The sequence below is a fragment of the Salmo trutta genome, chromosome 1 (assembly GCF_901001165.1).
Source record: "Salmo trutta chromosome 1, fSalTru1.1, whole genome shotgun sequence".
Taxonomy (NCBI): Eukaryota; Metazoa; Chordata; class Actinopteri; order Salmoniformes; family Salmonidae; genus Salmo; species Salmo trutta.
In genome coordinates, this window is record NC_042957.1 from 35,069,238 (window position 1) to 35,088,351 (window position 19,114).

Genomic DNA, 19,114 nt, shown 5'->3' on the forward strand with positions numbered 1-19,114 from the left:
GTAGAGGTGCTCTGGTATGGTCACATCACCAGAAATTTGTGAATGAAGGCGCTAACATGGCAAACTTGGCCAAACTCTAAATGGCTCTGGCTGTGAGTCTGTTCCTGCCCTGCCTGGTCTCTCTTTGTCAATGAGAGGGCGGAGAGGCCATTCTGTCACCTTGAAGGTGACTGTAACCCTATGTACTGTGGTGTAACCCTGGGTGCCTGTCCTGTCTGTTTCTCCCCAGATCCAGCAGTGGGAGCAGAACCTGGAGAAGTTCCACATGGATCTGTTCCGGATGCGCTGCTACCTGGCCAGCCTGCAGGGCAGTGAACTCCCCAACCCCAAGAGTCTCCTGGCCGTGGCAGGACGCCCCTCTAAGACCGCTCTGGGACGCCTGGGGATCTTCTCTGTCTCCTCCTTTCATGCCCTGGTGAGGCCTGATCTACCTACAGCTTTACATCCATATCCACCCTCAGCTTGGGACATTGGATTTCACACATTCTCTGGAACAGTTCCACTGATAACACCTTTATTTATCCCCTTAGGTGCAATTAAGCAATGTTATTGAATGTCATCTATGATCAGAAAACATCAGCGTGCTCTCTGGTCAGATTTGTAATACAGAGTCTTGGGCTCTTTAAAGTCTCTAACCACAGAAGTGATGTCTTCAATGTCTGTTCTCAGATCTGCACCCGTGACGAGGCGACCCTGCGGAGACGTTGCCGATCTTTTTCCAGAGGGGCTCGGAGTAAGAGGGGGCTCTTCTCCTCCCTCAAGGGTCTGGACAGCTTGACCAAACGCAGCAAGGAGAAGAGGGAGTCTGTGTCCCAGGTACTGTTTAACCTCCCTAGAGCCTCCTTACAACCTTCCTACAACCTTCCTACAGCCTCCCTACAGCCTCCAAGCTTCCTACAACCTTCCCACAACCGCCCTACAACCTTCCTACAACTGCCCTACAAACTCCCTATAACAACGTCCATACAACCGCCCTACAACCTCCATACAACCACCCTACAACCTTCCTACAACCTCGGCTATACTGCCACACCACGTGAATGGGAAAAGTACATAGGTAAAGAATATCTCATTGAGGAGGTAATGAAGTTCTGTGGTGCTCATGGATGAACCTCCCAAAAGCCTTTATTAGGTGAACTGAACCATCAACTGGGGAAAGACCTGTGCGGGTTACCCCATGACTGTGGTGCCCCCGTTTGCCTTTTGCCTGTTCTCCTTTTAAACAATCCTTTACAAGGGACCCCTTGGCTCCCAACCCAATGGCACGTTTCTGGAGCCCTTCTGTTTTAAACAGAGAACATGTTTGATAAATCCATCAGAGGAAAAGAATCGGATTGGTTCCTGGAATGCGTTTTAAGCACCGTCTGACTCCTCACGAGCCGTGACCCATAAATTAGCCAGACGGAGGGAGTTGAACTTACTACATTTTCCAGCGGGAGGTAGACAGGGGGTCGCTCGTCGTAAAACTATCTTTCCTGTACGTTGTTTGGGAACATTCCAAATAGAGGTGATGAGTGAGGCAGATGTTTTGTTTCCCCCGGTCAGGGGCAGAGCTAGCAACCTGCAGAAATTCTCATCAGTCACTGAAGTCAAGTCAGTCTCTCTAACAGTCCCAGTTCTGTCCCATCCACTGGCCCTGTCCCAGCCCCCCCCCCCCCCCCCTCCCCCCTCGTCTCTGGTTGATAAACAGCACTCAGAGAGCAGTCTATTTTGGGATGTTGATAGGATCTTTTATCCCTAGGACTTCAGTGAAGGACAAACCACACTGGGCCCCTCTGCTCTCCCATCATTGTTTAGTTCTGTCCAGTGTGACATTACGTTAGACAGACTGGCTGTATTGTATAATGGGATGGATAATAAGATAGACATGGTAAGCCCACTTCACCCACCCCCCCCCCATGCTCTGTGTTGACATTCTGAAAGATACATCGCACAGTCGTAGTCACAGGCATGCCTGGCGTCTGTGTACTCACGTGGCATATCCATATGCTTACCAGCATACGTTGGTAATGCCCAGGGGTGTCTGGGTAATAATCGGAACCACCGCTGTAATACCACACATATACCGTGGTGATACATGTTACTATCTCATATAATACACACATATACCATGATGGTCCATAGATCTCTGTACACAGGTCAAATGCGGTGCCCAAATACGTACATGATTCCCTGTTTACCCACGGGGAAGATAGGGAGAGATTTCCGAGCAGTGAAGTTCTTTTGTTATGAGCCTGAGTCAGAGAAAGTCTAATCTCCCTATAAGAGAGGCCAGCTAGACCACTCAATGGAAACAGAGATGGAACGGGCATTACTGGAAGCCACATGTGGTTAATTGTTGCAAGCTGCAGCATGCCAGCAGCGACAAACAGATGGTCTGTGTAAACCGCCGCGCCATCCACTAAACGTCCTACAGCCCCACATTTACCGAAGGGACTCTACTCTACCCCCTTTCTCCGCCAGCCCAGAAATGTATTTTTATTGTAGGGTGATTGGGGGGTTTGTCACTTTAAGAGCCCTGTTACTGCTTCCAGAGAGCTGTGATGTCAAGGTGAGGAGTCAGTCAGTCAGTCAGTCAATCAGTGTCACTCAACCACCTCTTCTGGAGACAGAATAGGTAAAGATGAAAAATGACTAAAATCATACAACTATCCAGCACTCAAGCATTTTGTGTGCATTTTGAGTTTGTTGTTGTTAAATTCCAGTAAGCTGTTGGCATTTGTTGACATAGGCATGACCCCTTGTCTCTGTGGTGGTCCTGCCTGCCACTGGCGGTGGGCTGAGGGCGGTGGTATTGGTATCTCTGCTGAGGGCAGACTGGTATCTGGGTGGAGAGGAGACAGTCTCCATCCCCGCCAGCCTGATGAGAGCCGTTCCATCTGCCTCACTGCCAGACCTGTAATTTCAGCATCACCAAACCCCTTATTTCTTCCCATGGATCCTCCAAGTCTTATTTCGGCCTCAATCTGGATCAGAATAGTATCAAAGCCTTTGGTTTTAGATAGATAGTTTTTAATTAAATGTATTACATTGTAAATATAGACTGAGTTAGTTCTTTTTAGTGTGCATTTTTCTCCTGAGTCACTGAGTAGGCTTAATGTGCATGTGCTTTTTTTCCATGTTGCAGGTTTTTGAAGGACAAAGTATTGGAGTGCCTGCTGGCCATATCCCCAACCACTGCAGCTCAGAGGTACAGTAAGCACTTTGTCCGGATTTTTTTTCTCCAACATGTTACCTCATAATTTCCTGCAACCAGTGGAAATATGTCTAATTTATCATATTTCACCAGCTAACCGCATTAAAATATTCTATTCAATAACTTTAGGTTGTCAAGGATACATTTATCAGCAGGGTTGGGTAGTAACCGATTACATGTAATCTGATTACAAACAAAAGACCTTTAACCAGTTGTTACCAGTGGAAATATTATAATCAGATTACAGATACTTTTGAAAAACTAGATGATTACTTCTTGGATTACTTTTAGATTCAGAAAGGATGATTGCGAGAGACAAAAATACATTGACACCTTTCTGTTTTCTCAATGACGTTCAACTCCGCATTGAAAAAAGGCTCAAGTTTCAGTGTGTTCAACCTGAGCGAGTCTGACCACAAGTCAGAGACCAGTATGACACACCAAATGCATTTGATGGATCCTTTCTGTCCTCTTCTAATGCCTCTTACGGGGAAAGTAATCCAAAATGAACTGAAAGTAATTAGATTATGTTACTGAGTTTGGGTAATCCAAAAAATTACGTTACTGATTACAATTTGACAGGTAACTAGTAACTGTAACAGATTACATTTAGAAAGTAACCTACCCAACCCTGTTTGTCAGGCCTCGTCAAACTTTTTCTCTTTGTTGATGAAAGTCTCCTAAAACTACCCCTAAATTTGCACTAGAACCAGGTGCTAGGGCGGCCTGCGTCCAAAATGCCACCCTATTCCCTATAGCGTGCACTACTTTTGAGGGCCCATAGTGACCAGAGCACTTTAAAGGGAATATATAGGGAATAGGGTGCCATTCGAGACGTACTCGAGGAGTATTGTAGTCGATCAATCTCAGCCTCAGACTAATCCTTTCCTAGGGGAGAATGAGGGTGGGGGGGATAGAGATGGGGCCATTTCTATTCACACAGGGTCGGGGCTAGCACAGCTGTCTCAACAGCATGCTGATCTGTTGACACTGCTCCACGCAAACAGGCAGGCGTGAGGCGGCCGAGTTCCAGGGTCCGGGGGGCTGGGGAGGGTCTTTATTCTCCCAGAATTCTATTGTCAACCGGTGTTAATCCCTCTGTACGGCCAGTGAATGGGGATACGTATCAGTGAATGGGAGACACCTCCCCTTTCACAGACCTGTTGCTATGTACTTTCACTGTCTTTTGACTTTAGTTCAATAGACCCGTACGTCAGCTGAGATTTGGGGGTTTTGTGGTGTTTTAAATTAAACATCTTTGACTGATAGATTTTTAACAGATTGTCGTTTTTTTGTCATAGTGGATAAATATTTGCATCATGGGGCAGACGTCCCAGAATACACAACTTTTCACAAACATTGCCAAGAGGGATGTTAAATTCCTGACATAATTATTTAGTCACCTGTTTAATATAAGAACGTATTATCAGTTAAGAAAGCCGAAATAAACATCATTATTCTCCATCTTTGTCTGACAGAGATTGGACGCTCTTGCCAAAAGGCAGTTGATAGCACCACCTGAAGGCAACCCTTGGTACAGCAGTTTGGAAACTCCCGTCTGTGTGAATATGCCTGACAGCCAAAGCGTTACTCTGCACATCAAACCCGATTTCCTCGTATCGGACATACTGTCTTTGGCCTGTAAGGTAAGCATACTGCATCTATCGGCCTAATTATTAATACATTTCAACACTCTTCTAACTCATATGTCAGCATTTTGCCGTGAATTCTCCAGTGACTGATATGTTTGTTAAAGTTAAAGAGGAAATGATAGGAGAGGATTGCTGTAGGGGTGGTACGAAACAGACGCTAGTTTAATTGCTCTTGATATCTCAATAATTCATGCTTTCCCTCCGTAGAAAGTTCTCTCACGGCATCCTTTTAGCTGATAGGGAACAGGTTCAGTCGGGGTATAGCTAGCTACCGTAGCTGAAGGCACTGAAGATATCTGACACACTGAGGCTAAATGGCACCGTATTCCCTATATAGAGCACTACTTTTGACCAGAGGCCCAAGGGCCCTAGTCAGGCTTTGGTCAAAAGTAGTGCACTAAGTAGGGAATAAGGTGGCATTTGGGATGTAACCTCAGTGTGTCCTGGTCAAATGTAGTGCACTACATAGGGGATAGGGAGCCATTTGGGACGCACACCGTCCGGACTCATCCTCTTGGATCTTGTTCTAGGAGAGGCACCTGGACCCGAGCCAGCACTGCCTGCGTGTGAGGAGGCTGGTGGGTCAGGACACAGAGACCTTCTCCCCAGCGCCCACAGACCCACTACGAGACCTGGTGAGGCCCCGGCCGTATATAGTACCTATGGGAAAACGAAGGATCCAATCACTGATACAAGCATTCATTCATTGATTTAGTCACTCGTTGTATTATCTCTGAGTCAATACTGAGTGAACTTGCTACATTGAAAGATTCAACCATAATCCACCCATTATTAGAATATAGTTTCAGTGATATCTGGCGTCTTTAGTAAGTACATTGAGGTATGCGATGAGTACTTTTTCACTCTTCTATGTGCTTTTTCTGAACAGGTGTATGAAGAGCTTGAGGTCTTCCCACTCAATGTTTTCACCATACAACTGTCCCGCCCTGACACAGCAGTAGACTTTGGTGAGTAGGGATCATGTGGAATGGGGATCGTGTGTGTGTGTGTGTGTTTGCAGGGAAGAGCACATTTACTCTTGGGTTGTGTTATTACAGTATAATATCATGTATTACTCTGTTTTAACCTCTGATCTCTATCGCCTGTAGGCTTTGCTGTGACGGGCCATGTAGACGGAGCCAGGAAGAGCCATGTCTACGTGAGTGAGGTCAACCCAGGGGGACTGGCTTTCACTGAAGGTACCTCAATTCTTCTTTCGAATACATTTGACATATCTACTTTGTATCAGAGACAGAAAAATACAGTATTGATGCATTTTGCTTAAGAGTAGATACAGTAGTGGTATGCCGGGACTGGACTAGTGGTAGTGCTGCCACACATTTCCCCCTGGAGGCAGCGGTTCGATCCCTTGTTCCGCCTCTCACTTTCTATGCTCTATCCATCCCATCTGTCTCCCCATCCCATACATTTCTATCTATAAAAACGTACAGAAGGACACGGAGTCCTATTCTAATATAAAAAAAGGCCATAGTGGTCAACACTTTGAGGGGATAACTGTCAGATTGATTGATGTCTTCTGTCCTTCCCTCAGGTCTGAGACCGGGGGATGAGATCCTGGTTCTGAATGGGACCAGTGTGTCCAATCTGGACCTGGGGCTGATACACCTGATGTTCAACCACCAGGTCCTCCACCTACTGCTCAGACGAGAGGAGCAAGTCCCTGGCGACCACACCTCTGTCTGGCCAGACTGTGACCCCTGGCAGCCAGCACCACCGCCACCCAGCCACTGTGTCTGGCCTATAGGTAGAGACTACAACTTTGTATTTTCAACCTCGTCTTGATACAGGCTACTTCCCAAAGGGCACACTCTTCCCTTTATAGTGCACTACTTTTGACTAGGGCCCATAGACCTCAATTATAGTGCACTATATAGAGAATGGGATACCATTGGAGATGCATCCCTTCCCACAGATACAATTCTTTAGACAAAAAAGAAATTGCAGGTATTATTGAGTTTATTGAGTTACTAGATGTTTTTTTTAACCTGTTCCTAACTTCGCGTTACATTTGGTTTACTGTCTGACGAGCATTGTGTTCTCTCAACGGGTAACAGTTTTATTCTTCCCCACTAGAGGGCCTCAGGCCAAAGTGTTCTCCAGCCTTTGTATCTTGTAGCACAGAGCCAGTGTGTCTGCCACATCATGTTGAGGGGAATGCCATCCTGCCCAGCCAATGCTGCAGGGTGTTTAGGCCTGGATGGAGACATTTTAAAATGCCTCACGTTGATCCAATTAAGAAAATGTGAAGAGAGCTAGCATATTTCACTGGGCAGCACAGCACGGTTTCTTGTTGGAATGGCCGCATGCTATTTATAACACCATGGGAGGACAATCATCATTGTCTTGATTACATTACGCAATATTGATTTAATGGTGTGTTTATGTGTGCAGTGTAAGGATGTGTGTGAGTGCATACGTGCGTGTTTTTACTTTAAAAAGCATGATACTGTTATTGCTGTTGGTGTGACGCCAAGAAAGCTGCGCAAGACCCCGAGGAGAGGAGGAGTGGTGCCAAATGAATTGCTCCTGCCTGCTGGGCTTGTATTGAAGCCAGATCAATGCTGGTTGACACCAGTCAGGTGGACTTAACCTGTAAAACTGCCTCCAGTGGTCTAACCAGGAATTCTCTCTCAGCACCAGTAGATATGTGTGTGTGTGTGTGTGTGTGTGTGGGGGGGGGGGGTTACTGTGTATGTGCTTCCTTTGGTCCATCTATTTAATCATACTGGCCTGTCTGCTTCTCTCTCAGATATGCCATCGCCCCAGGAGCTTCCAGAGAGCTCCGTAGCGTCACCCTTTGAGGTGTCCCAACAACCACGACCTGCTGATGAGATGGAGCAGCTCGGCCAGGTGAGATGGAGGGCTCTATTTTCGTCTGGCGTTAAGCCAGCGCAATTATTAAATGTTCGTTAGTAAATTCGACCGGCGCTCTGCCATTTTTAAACACGTCCTCCGGGATTGGTAATTTACCTGTCTTGTATGAACCCATTTGCGCTGAGGTGGAAGGGGTGGCAATATCTGAGGTGTGTCCTTAAAAACATGCGCCAAAAGTGCCAATTTCAGGCAGTGGCTGGTGGGTATATTTAAGACTAACCAAAAGCTGGTCTTAGCGGTAACGTGGTTATGGCATGGATTTTGACAGCAGAAGCTCAGCCTATCCAGCCGTGATATACAGTACCTACAAATGTAGGATCTAAATTTGAGCCAGTTTGCTACTACAGAAAAATAACAGGAAATGTGAATTATTATGTGAATTTTAATTAATGGACATTTTCTTGTAGGGGTTGATACATTTTTCGTTAGGGCAAATCAAGTCTGACATTTTAAAGTGGAAATTACAAACTTTAGAAGCCTTTTTAAACCTTAGACCACAAGTTATTATTTCCTGCTGTGCAGGAACATTTCCAACAACAAATGAGTGATCAAATTGAGATCCTACATCTGTATATGCGTATGGGACAAGAGAGATGTGCTTTTTGTATTGGTGTTTTTTCCCATTTCTTTTCATTTGATTAAAAACCAAGCAAAGCCTTCCCTCCTCTCAATGAAGGCTGTTTTGTTCCCCTACCCAAGTCGGCTAGTCAAGACTAGTATCGATAAAGGGTTTGGAGAGTACATCCCCTTTTGTTCTGTACATTATTTTAGCCAGCTCCTGTCATTATCTGGGATGTGCTTAAAACCCCTCATGTCCATATGCCAATCGTGGAAAGAGAGATGAGCTGATCCTGGTGACCCTATTTAGAAACATTTAAGTTATTTTCCTGTTTGTTTAGTTTGATTAAAAAACAAAACCTTAGTTGGCTACCCTTACCCTACTATAACGAAAGTTGGTTTCAACAGCAATGCGTCGGGTGAATTTCTTATCCTGGCCATGCATTAGCCAAGTAGCCTATCAATAAAAGGTTTCTTAATATTCTACTCGTGAGGCTTTTCCCATCATGCTTTTTGCGTGAACAATTCACATAGGCCTACCTGCAGTGAATACTCAATTCGGCTGGTATCATCCCCATTTCACAAAGGGCGCCTCTTGTCTGGTTACCAAAAACTCACTCCACCAAACATATTCGAATTATTCAAACATATCAAAGGTAGGCCTAGGCTATATCTTGCTTATTGAGAACGTGCCTCACACATGCAGTACAATTTATGGGAGCCTAGTATTTTTTATTTGAGGAGGAGAAGTGCGATGTAGGCCTATACTCGTTAAAACCAATTTCAACACTCCAAACATATTGAGCAAACACTGATGTTTTTTTTACTGCTATTAGGCTACTAGTTACTGCAGCCTCTGCTATTTAAGAAACTGTTGTATCAATCCACAATGGACTATGATGAGAATAGTCTGTAACCCGAGCCGAATTGGAGTTGATGACAACGCAAAAGCCTGTCAATAACCTACAGAACTTGAGAAAAACGCATGCAGTATTAAGCCATTGAACGCTTTGATTGGCCAGTGAGTGGCCAAGCCCTCGTCACACCTCCAATGTATTTATTCATCTAAACCCAGCCCTTTCACACCACCACCAGCTACTGCACTCATAATTCCCGCTGTGAAAATAGCAAAAAAATATTTCTGACACATATTTCTGGCACCTATGGTGCTACCGCCAGAGATTTACCATTGCATTAGGTTTGTGAAAAAAAGAGCCTGGAGTGTGTGTGCGGGTCGCGTACAGAGATTTGTAGATGTCATCGCAGGGTGCAGCGAAATGCTTATGTTTCTAGCTCCAACAGTGCAGTAATATCTATCAATGTGTGTGTCAGTGGAGGTTTAAGAGCAGTGAGTGGTGTGTTCGATCACGTGCCATGTGTTGGTTATCAGGGGTTACCTCTGTGGTGATCAGGACATCTGCTAAGATGAGATGAGGTGCCAGGAGAGTACTGTCTCAGGTTCAAGCCCAGGTCATACACACCTGCCCTGCCATGGCCTCACCAGGTGACACCAACACCATCGCACAATATCAACTGGTATCAACAACTATTGGAAGTATGAAGGGACTCTTCTGGTAGAACGATGGCCTGAGAGAAAAGAGTCCCACACTTCAGGAATTCACTCGCATCAAATGACACTGCCTTGGGGTGTCGACGAATGGTGACGATTCAACATGTAGAATCAATGCGGGATGGACAGAAAATGGCGGCCGATGTTGTGTGGTCAGAGGCGATAGAATAGCCACCCGCTGCACATTACTGATATTTATATTGGTCTGTCGTGTCCTTTTAGATTTGAAGGCAGTTGCTTCAAAGACAATATCCGCCATTACTCGAAGTCAATAAATCCCTTTCTCTGCTTTCACTTGAAATGCACTCGGCCAAATGTCTTTCCCAGCCAGCTAACGCCTCCCTCCCAGCCTCCTCCAAGGCTCCTAAAGCCCATAGACTCTCCAAGCCTTGTCAGCACACATGACCCTGAGTAGACTGCTAATCCAATCCAGGCTTACTGCCTAAGTGTGTGTGACACAGAGAGAGAGAGAGAGAGAGAGAGAGAGAGAGAGAGAGGTGTAGTACGACAAACTGCAGGCTTACTCCTTAAGTGTGTGTGACAGAGAGAGTGGCATAAATAAAGAGAGAGCGAGATAGAGAGAGAGAGAAGGTAAAGAGAGGGAGAGAGAAGGTAGAGAGAGAGCGAGAGTACCGGGAATCTCCAGGGATTAATGGCAACCAGCAGAGGTCAGAACGCCCAGCCTGGCATGTAGAATGTTGTTTCTATCCAGCTCCACCAACAACAGCCAGAGGTTCACCCCGGGAAAGCAGCCCCGGGTGGCCCTGTCGAAAAGGGCTATGTGTTGGGTGCTGCCCCAGGAGGATGAGGGTGAGGTGGAAGTGGGGGTGGGGGATTTCATCCCTGGGACTTTCACCCTGCCATCTCTCAGGCAGTCCCTGAAGGACAGACTGGCCGGGCTGCTGGACGACGTGGCCTCCTGCGTAGCCTGCGAGCAGGCAGCCGACGGGATCACTCTCCTGGTAGTACTGTAGCTAGTGTACTGTGGTGTCTCTCTGTATCCTAGTTATTGTTGTACTGTACTCTCTCTGTGTTTGAGCTGCACTGCACTGATGATGCATGGGTGCTGTAACTAGTGTTGCGTTGTTTTTGCTTTGATGTTGTTGCCATAGAAACAAGAGCTTTTTTGAATGCACTGTTTTTACTGTTGAGGTTTTATTGTAGGTATAAGATACATAGGCTGCACGCTCATGTGACACACAAATGTTACGGGAAGTAATAAGCCCATCAATGTTAACGCTTAGAATCTTTTTCCCATTCTCTGTCCGACCTTGCTTCTAGTTCAGAGGGTATTTTAAAGCTGGATAGCAGCGCAGCGCAATAGTCCTAACCAAGGGGATTTATTCATTTGTCAGCACTTTATTATAGCCTGACAGGAGACGTTATGATGACAAATGAACAAAGCCGTGGCGGGGGTTCCTATCTGTTTAATCTGCTATTGAGGGTTGCCTCGGCCCGTGTGTGTGTTCACCGCTGATTATTCCAACTTTGAGAGCGTGAAAGTGTATGTGATGTGAAATGCTTGTTCATAAACTTGACACCCGATTATTCGTCTGATACCTCACTGTTAGACGCTCTCTCTCTCATGTCTTATGGGAAATTGTTGACAAAATAAGTATATTTTAATTTAATCTAATTGATTCATTTTGGCTGAATCATTATGGTAATAACACAAATATCTAAAACTCCTAGATGATGGGTGCATCCCAAATGACACCCTATTCCAAATAGAGTGCACAACGTTTGACCAGAGCCCTCTGGCTTAAACCTGGGATGCATCCCAAATGACACCCTATTCCAAATAGAGTGCACAGCGTTTGACCAGAGCCCTATGGCTTAAACCTGGGATGCATCCCAAATGACACCCTATTCCAAATAGAGTGCACAGCGTTTGACCAGAGCCCTATGGCTTAAACCTGGGATGCATCCCAAATGACACCCTATTCCAAATAGAGTGCACAGCGTTTGACCAGAGCCCTATGGCTTAAACCTGGGATGCATCTCAAATGGCACTCTATTCCATTTATAGTGTGCTGGTCAAAAGTAGTGCACTATATAGGGAATAGGTGCCATTTGGGATGTAGACCCTGACCCTCTGCACTCTTTGCCTCTCCATAAATACAGAGGGAGTGGTTTGACACCCTCTTATACTGCACAAGGGGTAGATGATTTAAGCTGACTGATTATTAAAGGGGAATTTCATTCAAAAACAATATTTTGGGTATTTCTTTCATTAGTCCACTGTTGATACAGTCCCAAAATGTTTTGCATGTCAATAGTCAAGTTGTCAAGATATTGGACTTTTTAAGAAAAGTGTCTCCATCCACATCATCATGATGATGATGCAACGTGTCATAGGATGCCAAAAATATTGTGATATTCCCCTTTAAGATTAGGTGCTTGTTACAGTAGATTCCGAGCTGAATTGTAATCTTCACTCCGCTGAGTAAAGGGCAGTCATTTGATCTGCAGAGCTGAAATGAGAATATCTCCTAAACTCGTCTCTCTTCTGTTTCCTTCAGAATGTGGAGACGGTGTGCTCGCTGTACCAGACCTTCCCAGAGGGCCGTGGGGCGGTGGTGGTAGAAGGCCAGAGAAACCCCTATTCCATGGAGCCCCTCGGGCCACAGGTCCAGAAGCCCCCCTGCCCCAGACACATGTCTATCTCTGAGAGGCTCTGTAAGGTCATACAGGAACTGGTAGACACAGAGAAGTCCTACGTCAAGGTACATACCTGGCCATATTTATGTTTTTTTGTAATATTTCAAATTCTTCATATTTAATCATTTCATTGTAAATTGTACTTGTAATTCAGCGTGTTGCTGTCATTTGTACAATTATTTGTTAAATCATTTAAAATACATTATCATCATCAAAGCGTCTCAGAGCACGATTGCTGATATAAAATCAGATCCCCCTCTGTCCATTCATTACAATTTCAAATGCAAAACTGATCCTAGATCAGCACTCCTGCTCTGAGACGCTTTATGAATACGGGTCCTGATCACTCACATTCTGCTGCCTTGTCTAAGAGAGTGCTGGAACGTCCTCTCCGGGGATTTAAAATTGATGGCCTCTCTTTATTAAATGGTAATGAATGGTCTCTAAGTGCCTGTTTATTAATGATCTCTCGTAGCATTTAGTGTAATGTATGTTTACCATCTGCTACTCTAACGCCCATGTGCTGATTTCTCTGGTAGTGATGGTGTAATAGTCTGATAGTGATGATGTCACAGTCTAATGAAGTTTTTCCCCTGTCTGTCCCTTAGGACCTGGGCTGTCTGTTTGACATTTACCTGACCCCTCTACAGAGTGAGACCTTCCTCAGCCACGATGAGGTAGAGCACGAAGGGGGCACTATGGAAAGACATACGTGTAAATGTCTAAATGTATTTTACATGTCTAAACATGTTAAATACAATACCATTGAATTATGGCTTGTTAGTAAGCTGTATGTTAGTGTGACTGACCAGGGTTTGAACCCGGGTCTCAGGGAATAAAAAGTTGGTCAGATCTCAGACAATGCTAACCATCACATGAGCGTGGTTCCCAACCACCTCCGCAACATTGGCTGTAACCCTCTTCCTGTCTTCTATCCTGTGCTTTTTGGGCATTTGAATTTGCTATGTACAGTAGATTAAAAAAAAGGTGCCAATGAAGGGTTTCGAAAAATAAAGAATCTTCTGTCCTCTGGGTTGTCGCTAACTGTTGTTCTCTCCTCCCTCCATTAGATGGAGTCTCTGTTTGGCAGTCTGCCTGAGATGCTGGACTTCCAGAGAGTGTTCCTACACACACTGGAGGAGCGCATCGCCTCCTCCCCCAACTTCAGCTCTCTGGAGACCCCGGAACAGTTCAAGGTAGAGTCCCCATGAGTTTGGGGTTGCGTGCCAAATGGCACATTATTCCATTTACACAGTGTATAAAACATTAAGAACACCTTCCTAATATTGAGTTGCACCCCCCACTTTTGCCCTCAGAACAGCCTCAATTCGTTGGGGCATGGACTCTACAAGGTGTCGAAAGCGTTCCACACGAATGCTGGCCCATGTTGACTCCAATGCTTCCCACAGTTGGCTGTAAGTTGGCTGGATGTCCTTTGGGTGGTGGACCATTCTTGACACACACAGGAAACTGTTGAGCGTGAAAACAAAAACAGCAGCGTTGCAGTTCTTGTGCCTACTACCATACCTCGTTCAAACGCACTTAAATATTTTGTCTTACCCATTCACCCTCTGAATGGCACGCATACGCAATCCATGTCTCAAATTGTCTCAAGGCTTGAAAATCCTTCTTTAACCTGTCTCCTCCCCTTCATCTACACTGATTGAAGTGGATTTAACAGGTGACATCAATAAGGGATCATAGCTTTCACCTGGATTCACCTGGTCAGTCTGTCATGGATAGAGCTGGTGTTCCTAATGTATTTCATACTCACGGCTGTGGTCGAAAAGTAGTGTCCTATATAGGGAATAGGGTTTAATTTGGGATGCGGCCTCGAGGTCTAGTGGAAAATCTTCTAGCTTTATCAACAGGATGTTACTTAACCTACTGACTGCAGTGTTAGTCAGCGGTAGGCCTATTTGATGTTCACAGGAAGTGAACAGCAAGCATTCTCTCTCTCTCTCTCTCTCTCTGCATCCAGAAACTTCTCTTCTCGCTGGGCGGCTCCTTCCTCTACTATGCCGACCACTTCAAGCTCTACAGCGGCTTCTGTGCCAACCACATCAAAGTCCAGAAGGTTCTGGAACGAGGTAAGGGTGATGCCTACCTTATGTACAGTAGACCTGAATATCCCTGCTCAGTTAATCGTTAAATGCCATCTGAAAAGCCAGTGCAAAAGGCAGCAAATCAATGCCTGCATCAAAGCCTGCTTTAAGTCCTCATTTCCTGTTTACAGCAAAGACGGACCGGGCTTTCAAGGAGTTCCTGGAAGCGAGGAACCCCACCAAGCAGCACTCTTCCACCCTGGAGTCGTACCTCATTAAGCCAGTCCAGAGGGTGCTCAAGTACCCCCTGCTGCTCCGAGAGCTGGTCTCCCTCACTGACCCCGAAAGCGAGGAGCACAGCCACCTTACAGGTAGGACAACATATGTCAGGGTTTATGTGTGAGCCCGCATAGACACACACAGGGACATGTATGTACACACACACACACACACACACACAGAGAAACACACACACACAGAAACACACACACACAGAAACCATAAGACCCACAGACAGCAGTCTTTCCAGGTTTGTCTGACGTGTTAGGGGTGAGCTCTATTGACATGCACCTCTCTGTGTGTCTATCTGTCTCCATCCATCAGAGGCCCTGAGAGCCATGGAGAAGGTGGCCAGCCACATCAATGAGATGCAGAAGCTCTACGAGGACTACGGCACTGTGTTTGACCAGCTGGTGGCAGAGCAGAGTGGCCCTGAGAAAGAGGTACAGTAATCACCACCACACATAACTGGCAAATGAAACTATAATAACGTATTCTTGACGATACGAATATTTGATTCTGTTCATTCAAGTAATTGGATGAACGATATGAATGGTACTCATTGTAGAGTGAGTTCATTGGAGGAAACCAGCCTCCCAGACTAAGTGTCCCCCTCTCTCTTCTCCAGGTGACAGAGATCTCCATGGGGGAGTTCCTCATCCACTCCTCTTTGAAGTGGCTCAACCCTCTCCCCTCCCTGTGTCGCATGAGGAAAGACCCTGAACTGACGGTGTTCGGTGAGTGGGGCTTTTTCCAATGACGAGTTGAATCAGAATGACTTGACAGGAACGACGTCAATGTTTTCATCTTTATTACAACAGTCAAGAACTGTCGGACTCAAATCGAGTTGCTCCTGCCTCTGTCCTCAGTTTTCAAGAGAGCAGTGATCCTGGTGTACCGTGAGAGCAGCAAGATGAGGAAGAGGATGGTGAGTCTCATTTAGCTCAAACACACTTCTTCCGATAACTTTTATGTTATACAGTGGGTATCACGCAAGTTCTGATGCGTGTGCACATTTTGGTTTCTTTGTATGCTACAGACCACGTCACGCTCCGACCTGGACCCCTTCAAGTTCCGCTGGCTCATCCCAGTGTCGGCAGTGCAGGTCCGCCTGGGGAACACAGCGGGAACAGAGAACCCTTGCGTCTGGGAGCTGGTCCACACCAAGTCTCAGGTGGAGGGGAGACCAGAGACTGTATTCCAGCTCTGCAGCAGGTGAGAGATTACATGAAAACGACAGCGATAATGAATGTTTTATCGATCATGAAAACAAAAAAATATATACATTTGAATGAACATGGCCTAGTTGACATGATCTCGTGTATGGGTCTTTTCCAGTGGTTTGGAGAATAAGGCCAGTGTAGTGAAAGCTCTTCGCTCCCTTCGAGACTGCACCCGGAAGCCTCTCCTATCAGAGAGGGGTTCTAGAGAGCACCTAGGCTCCCTCCGCAGGACCCAGCCTGCACCTGTCAGAGACGGCTCCTGGAGAAGACAACAGCGCCAATCAGAGGCCGGGAGGACTACAGGCCACCAGCACCACTCAGACGACAGCAGTGTGTCCAGCGGCGGCCCCTACCCTGGTCCAGGAGACACCCACACGGAGCCCCAGCACCCCAGCCGCTCCTCCACGGGCCTCCCTAGTCTGGAAGGCACCACACTGGGCAAGAGGGCCTGGCTGTGCTCCCTGACCAGCACCCTGGAAGCCCAGCTCCAGAGACTCAACTTCACAGAAGAGGCCGGGCCGAGGAGCACGGGGACCCAGCAGGAGCACCTCAGACAGGGGGTCCCCCAGCCCCACCCTGCTGTCCAGAAGAGGGTGAGCAGTCTGCAGGGGGGCCAGGGGAGGCAGGATAATGACTCCCAGTGTGTGGACTTCAACGCCCTACTAGGGAGGGACTTCAGTGTGCAGAGCCTGAACTCTGTGGTCAACGAGGACTGCTTCTACGATACAGTCATGGGAATTCAGAAGGCTGCCATTCCAACACTATAGTGGCCTAGGGGAAACTAGGGGAAACTAGGGGAAACTTCACCCCAGAGAGCTGATGAAAACCTGTCTAGGCTCTTATCACACTGACTAGCCTGGTCAAGTTGCTATGGACTAGAGGATGAATCTCTTTAACGTGCTTACCCTGACTCTGCTGAGTAGGCTTTGACTGAAGAACTGAGCTCTGATCAGTTACTTGACTTGACTTTATCCTTTTAGCTCCTAGAAGAGCGAAGGCCTGCAGGTCCCACAGTTACACACCGTCACAGTACATACGTAAATGGATGCCCGTGGGACTCTCCTGTCTGTCCCTTGTTTTGCTGCACTCTATAAGCTATAAACACAGTTGCCTACGTTCAATAGCATTCCTTTCACTTTTTTCTCTCTGGAATTCATCTTGTTTGTAACTATAATGCAGTATCTCAATTGCGAGTAGCTTTCTATTTTCATGGCTTTTTTGACAAAAGCAGTTGTTAGTTCAAGACTGGAATTGCTTGATAAAAAAAAAACATCTGATATGAGTACTTTATTTGAACCTGTTCCTATTTATATGTATCTCTATATTATTTTGTTCATGTGTTAATATCCACAGAAAAACTAAGATTAAGTGTCACATTTCTATTTCTTTTATCTTATTAAGTTAAAGCAAAGTCCCTTTTCAAGCTCTTTCATACTTGAAGTGATTTGATGTATCACTTTAAGAATTCAAGACCCTGGCACCATAAGGTTCTATCTGCACAAAGCTCCGTTCTGAGATATTGAGCGTCAACATTTTCCCATCCCAGATCTCAGAACTGTTGTGTAGCGAATTCTTCTTTCATATTTTTTTTTATATATATATATATATATATATACGCTAGTTTATCACCTTACGTTCAATCATTTTTGATTGACAACCCGGCATTGTGTGATTGGATTGCAGATAGAACCTTATAGAACCAAGTTAAAAGGTGTTTGTGCAGATAGTACTTTCTGATGTTGTTTTTAAAAAAATGTTTTATCGTAAAATGACTTTAAACAAAAATCGGACATATCTTACATGTAAAGGACCACCTAAAGAGCAACTCCATGTAAATAACACATTGTTTGACTAAAATGTCAGGTGGGACTATAAGGTTTTAAGGTCACAAATTGTTGAAATGTTTGTTATCATTATTCCAATTTAGCTGAATTGTAATTTATTCTCTAATAATGAATATTATTTTCATATACATGACATTGTACAGGTAAAGTTAAATGATGTAATATTTAATAAAAAATTCAACAGGCTCACACTGGGAGTTGTCCTGCTTGATTGATAGATGCTTTGTAATTACTGTAGGTTATTGGCTAATCAAGGTCTTATCCACTAGACACCAAATGGAAGAAAGCTGACTGAAACGGGGAGCACCGACCTGACCTTGACCAATAAGAAACTAATTTCTGTTGCAAAACGTTTCCTGTTGCAAAATGTTTTGCTACGGCTTGCTACGGCACTAATATATACTGGATGAGAGAATGCATTAGAAACTCTTGAGTGGTACAGAAGAAGAGCGTAAAGAAAGATGCAAAATATTCCTACACTTTCTTCCTCCTGCTGCTCCATCCGTTAGCTAGAGGGAGGTAGAGCCCAAATGTATACTTTGGAGCCCTGGACCAGAGCTAGCCACGACAACCACACCACATCAGTGTAGCTGCAGCATCCTTTACCCGAGCCTCAGTGTTGTGTGTGTGACTCACACAGATTCTTCCTCCTTCAGACAGCAGAGTTGAGGCTCTGGTGAATACAGACACTGTTGCTAGCTGGCGGCATGGAGAAAGCTTTTTTTTTTATCCAGTCTATCAGCACCAACACAATGAGTCATAATTGCTGGCCCTCTTTCCAGGTCTTTTTGTTCACAGGCCTGTGGACAACGTTAATCAGGTGTAGGGCGTCAGCCAGTCTTCGTCACATAAAATGGAGGAATGGAGGGAGTAGTAGAAATTAGAAGGGGAGGAGATTTATTTTCCACTCAGTTGGTGCAGTTCTCTAAGGGGGGGAATGTCCTTGGTCACTTTAGCTACAGTCTTGGATCTGAAGGATGAGACACAGCATTCCTGGGCCAGACACAAGATGGAGACACAAGAAACAAAGAGACATACTCAGGAGATGGAGAGGTTTCAGGTATGTGCGTAACAGATTGCTTTAAAGGGAAAACAGGAGGCTGTGTGTGATGGCAAGCCGGTTCAGTTCCTGTTGCCACAGTAACACCTTTTGTGAAGGGCCATAAACACAGCCCACTCCACACACACACA

At 45.6% G+C, this 19,114-nt stretch overlaps 1 protein-coding gene across 2 annotated transcripts in view; it reads left to right on the plus strand.

The window, feature by feature from the left end:
• The window catches only part of LOC115194857 (T-lymphoma invasion and metastasis-inducing protein 2), a 43,243-nt gene extending 25,043 nt beyond the window's left edge, over positions 1-18,200 (plus strand). For both annotated transcript variants that reach the window (XM_029754788.1, XM_029754796.1), the window contains 19 exons: positions 230-415; positions 670-816; positions 3,128-3,190; positions 4,675-4,842; positions 5,379-5,483; positions 5,738-5,816; positions 5,958-6,047; positions 6,401-6,613; positions 7,619-7,719; positions 12,394-12,597; positions 13,141-13,209; positions 13,603-13,728; positions 14,514-14,622; positions 14,769-14,948; positions 15,181-15,299; positions 15,485-15,593; positions 15,726-15,784; positions 15,896-16,071; positions 16,195-18,200. In XM_029754788.1, coding sequence (XP_029610648.1) covers positions 230-415; positions 670-816; positions 3,128-3,190; positions 4,675-4,842; positions 5,379-5,483; positions 5,738-5,816; positions 5,958-6,047; positions 6,401-6,613; positions 7,619-7,719; positions 12,394-12,597; positions 13,141-13,209; positions 13,603-13,728; positions 14,514-14,622; positions 14,769-14,948; positions 15,181-15,299; positions 15,485-15,593; positions 15,726-15,784; positions 15,896-16,071; positions 16,195-16,846 — 2,955 coding nt within the window. In that variant the 3' untranslated portion in view covers positions 16,847-18,200. The remainder of the gene's footprint in view (positions 1-229; positions 416-669; positions 817-3,127; positions 3,191-4,674; positions 4,843-5,378; positions 5,484-5,737; positions 5,817-5,957; positions 6,048-6,400; positions 6,614-7,618; positions 7,720-12,393; positions 12,598-13,140; positions 13,210-13,602; positions 13,729-14,513; positions 14,623-14,768; positions 14,949-15,180; positions 15,300-15,484; positions 15,594-15,725; positions 15,785-15,895; positions 16,072-16,194) is intronic.
• The last annotated feature ends 914 nt before the right edge of the window (positions 18,201-19,114 follow it).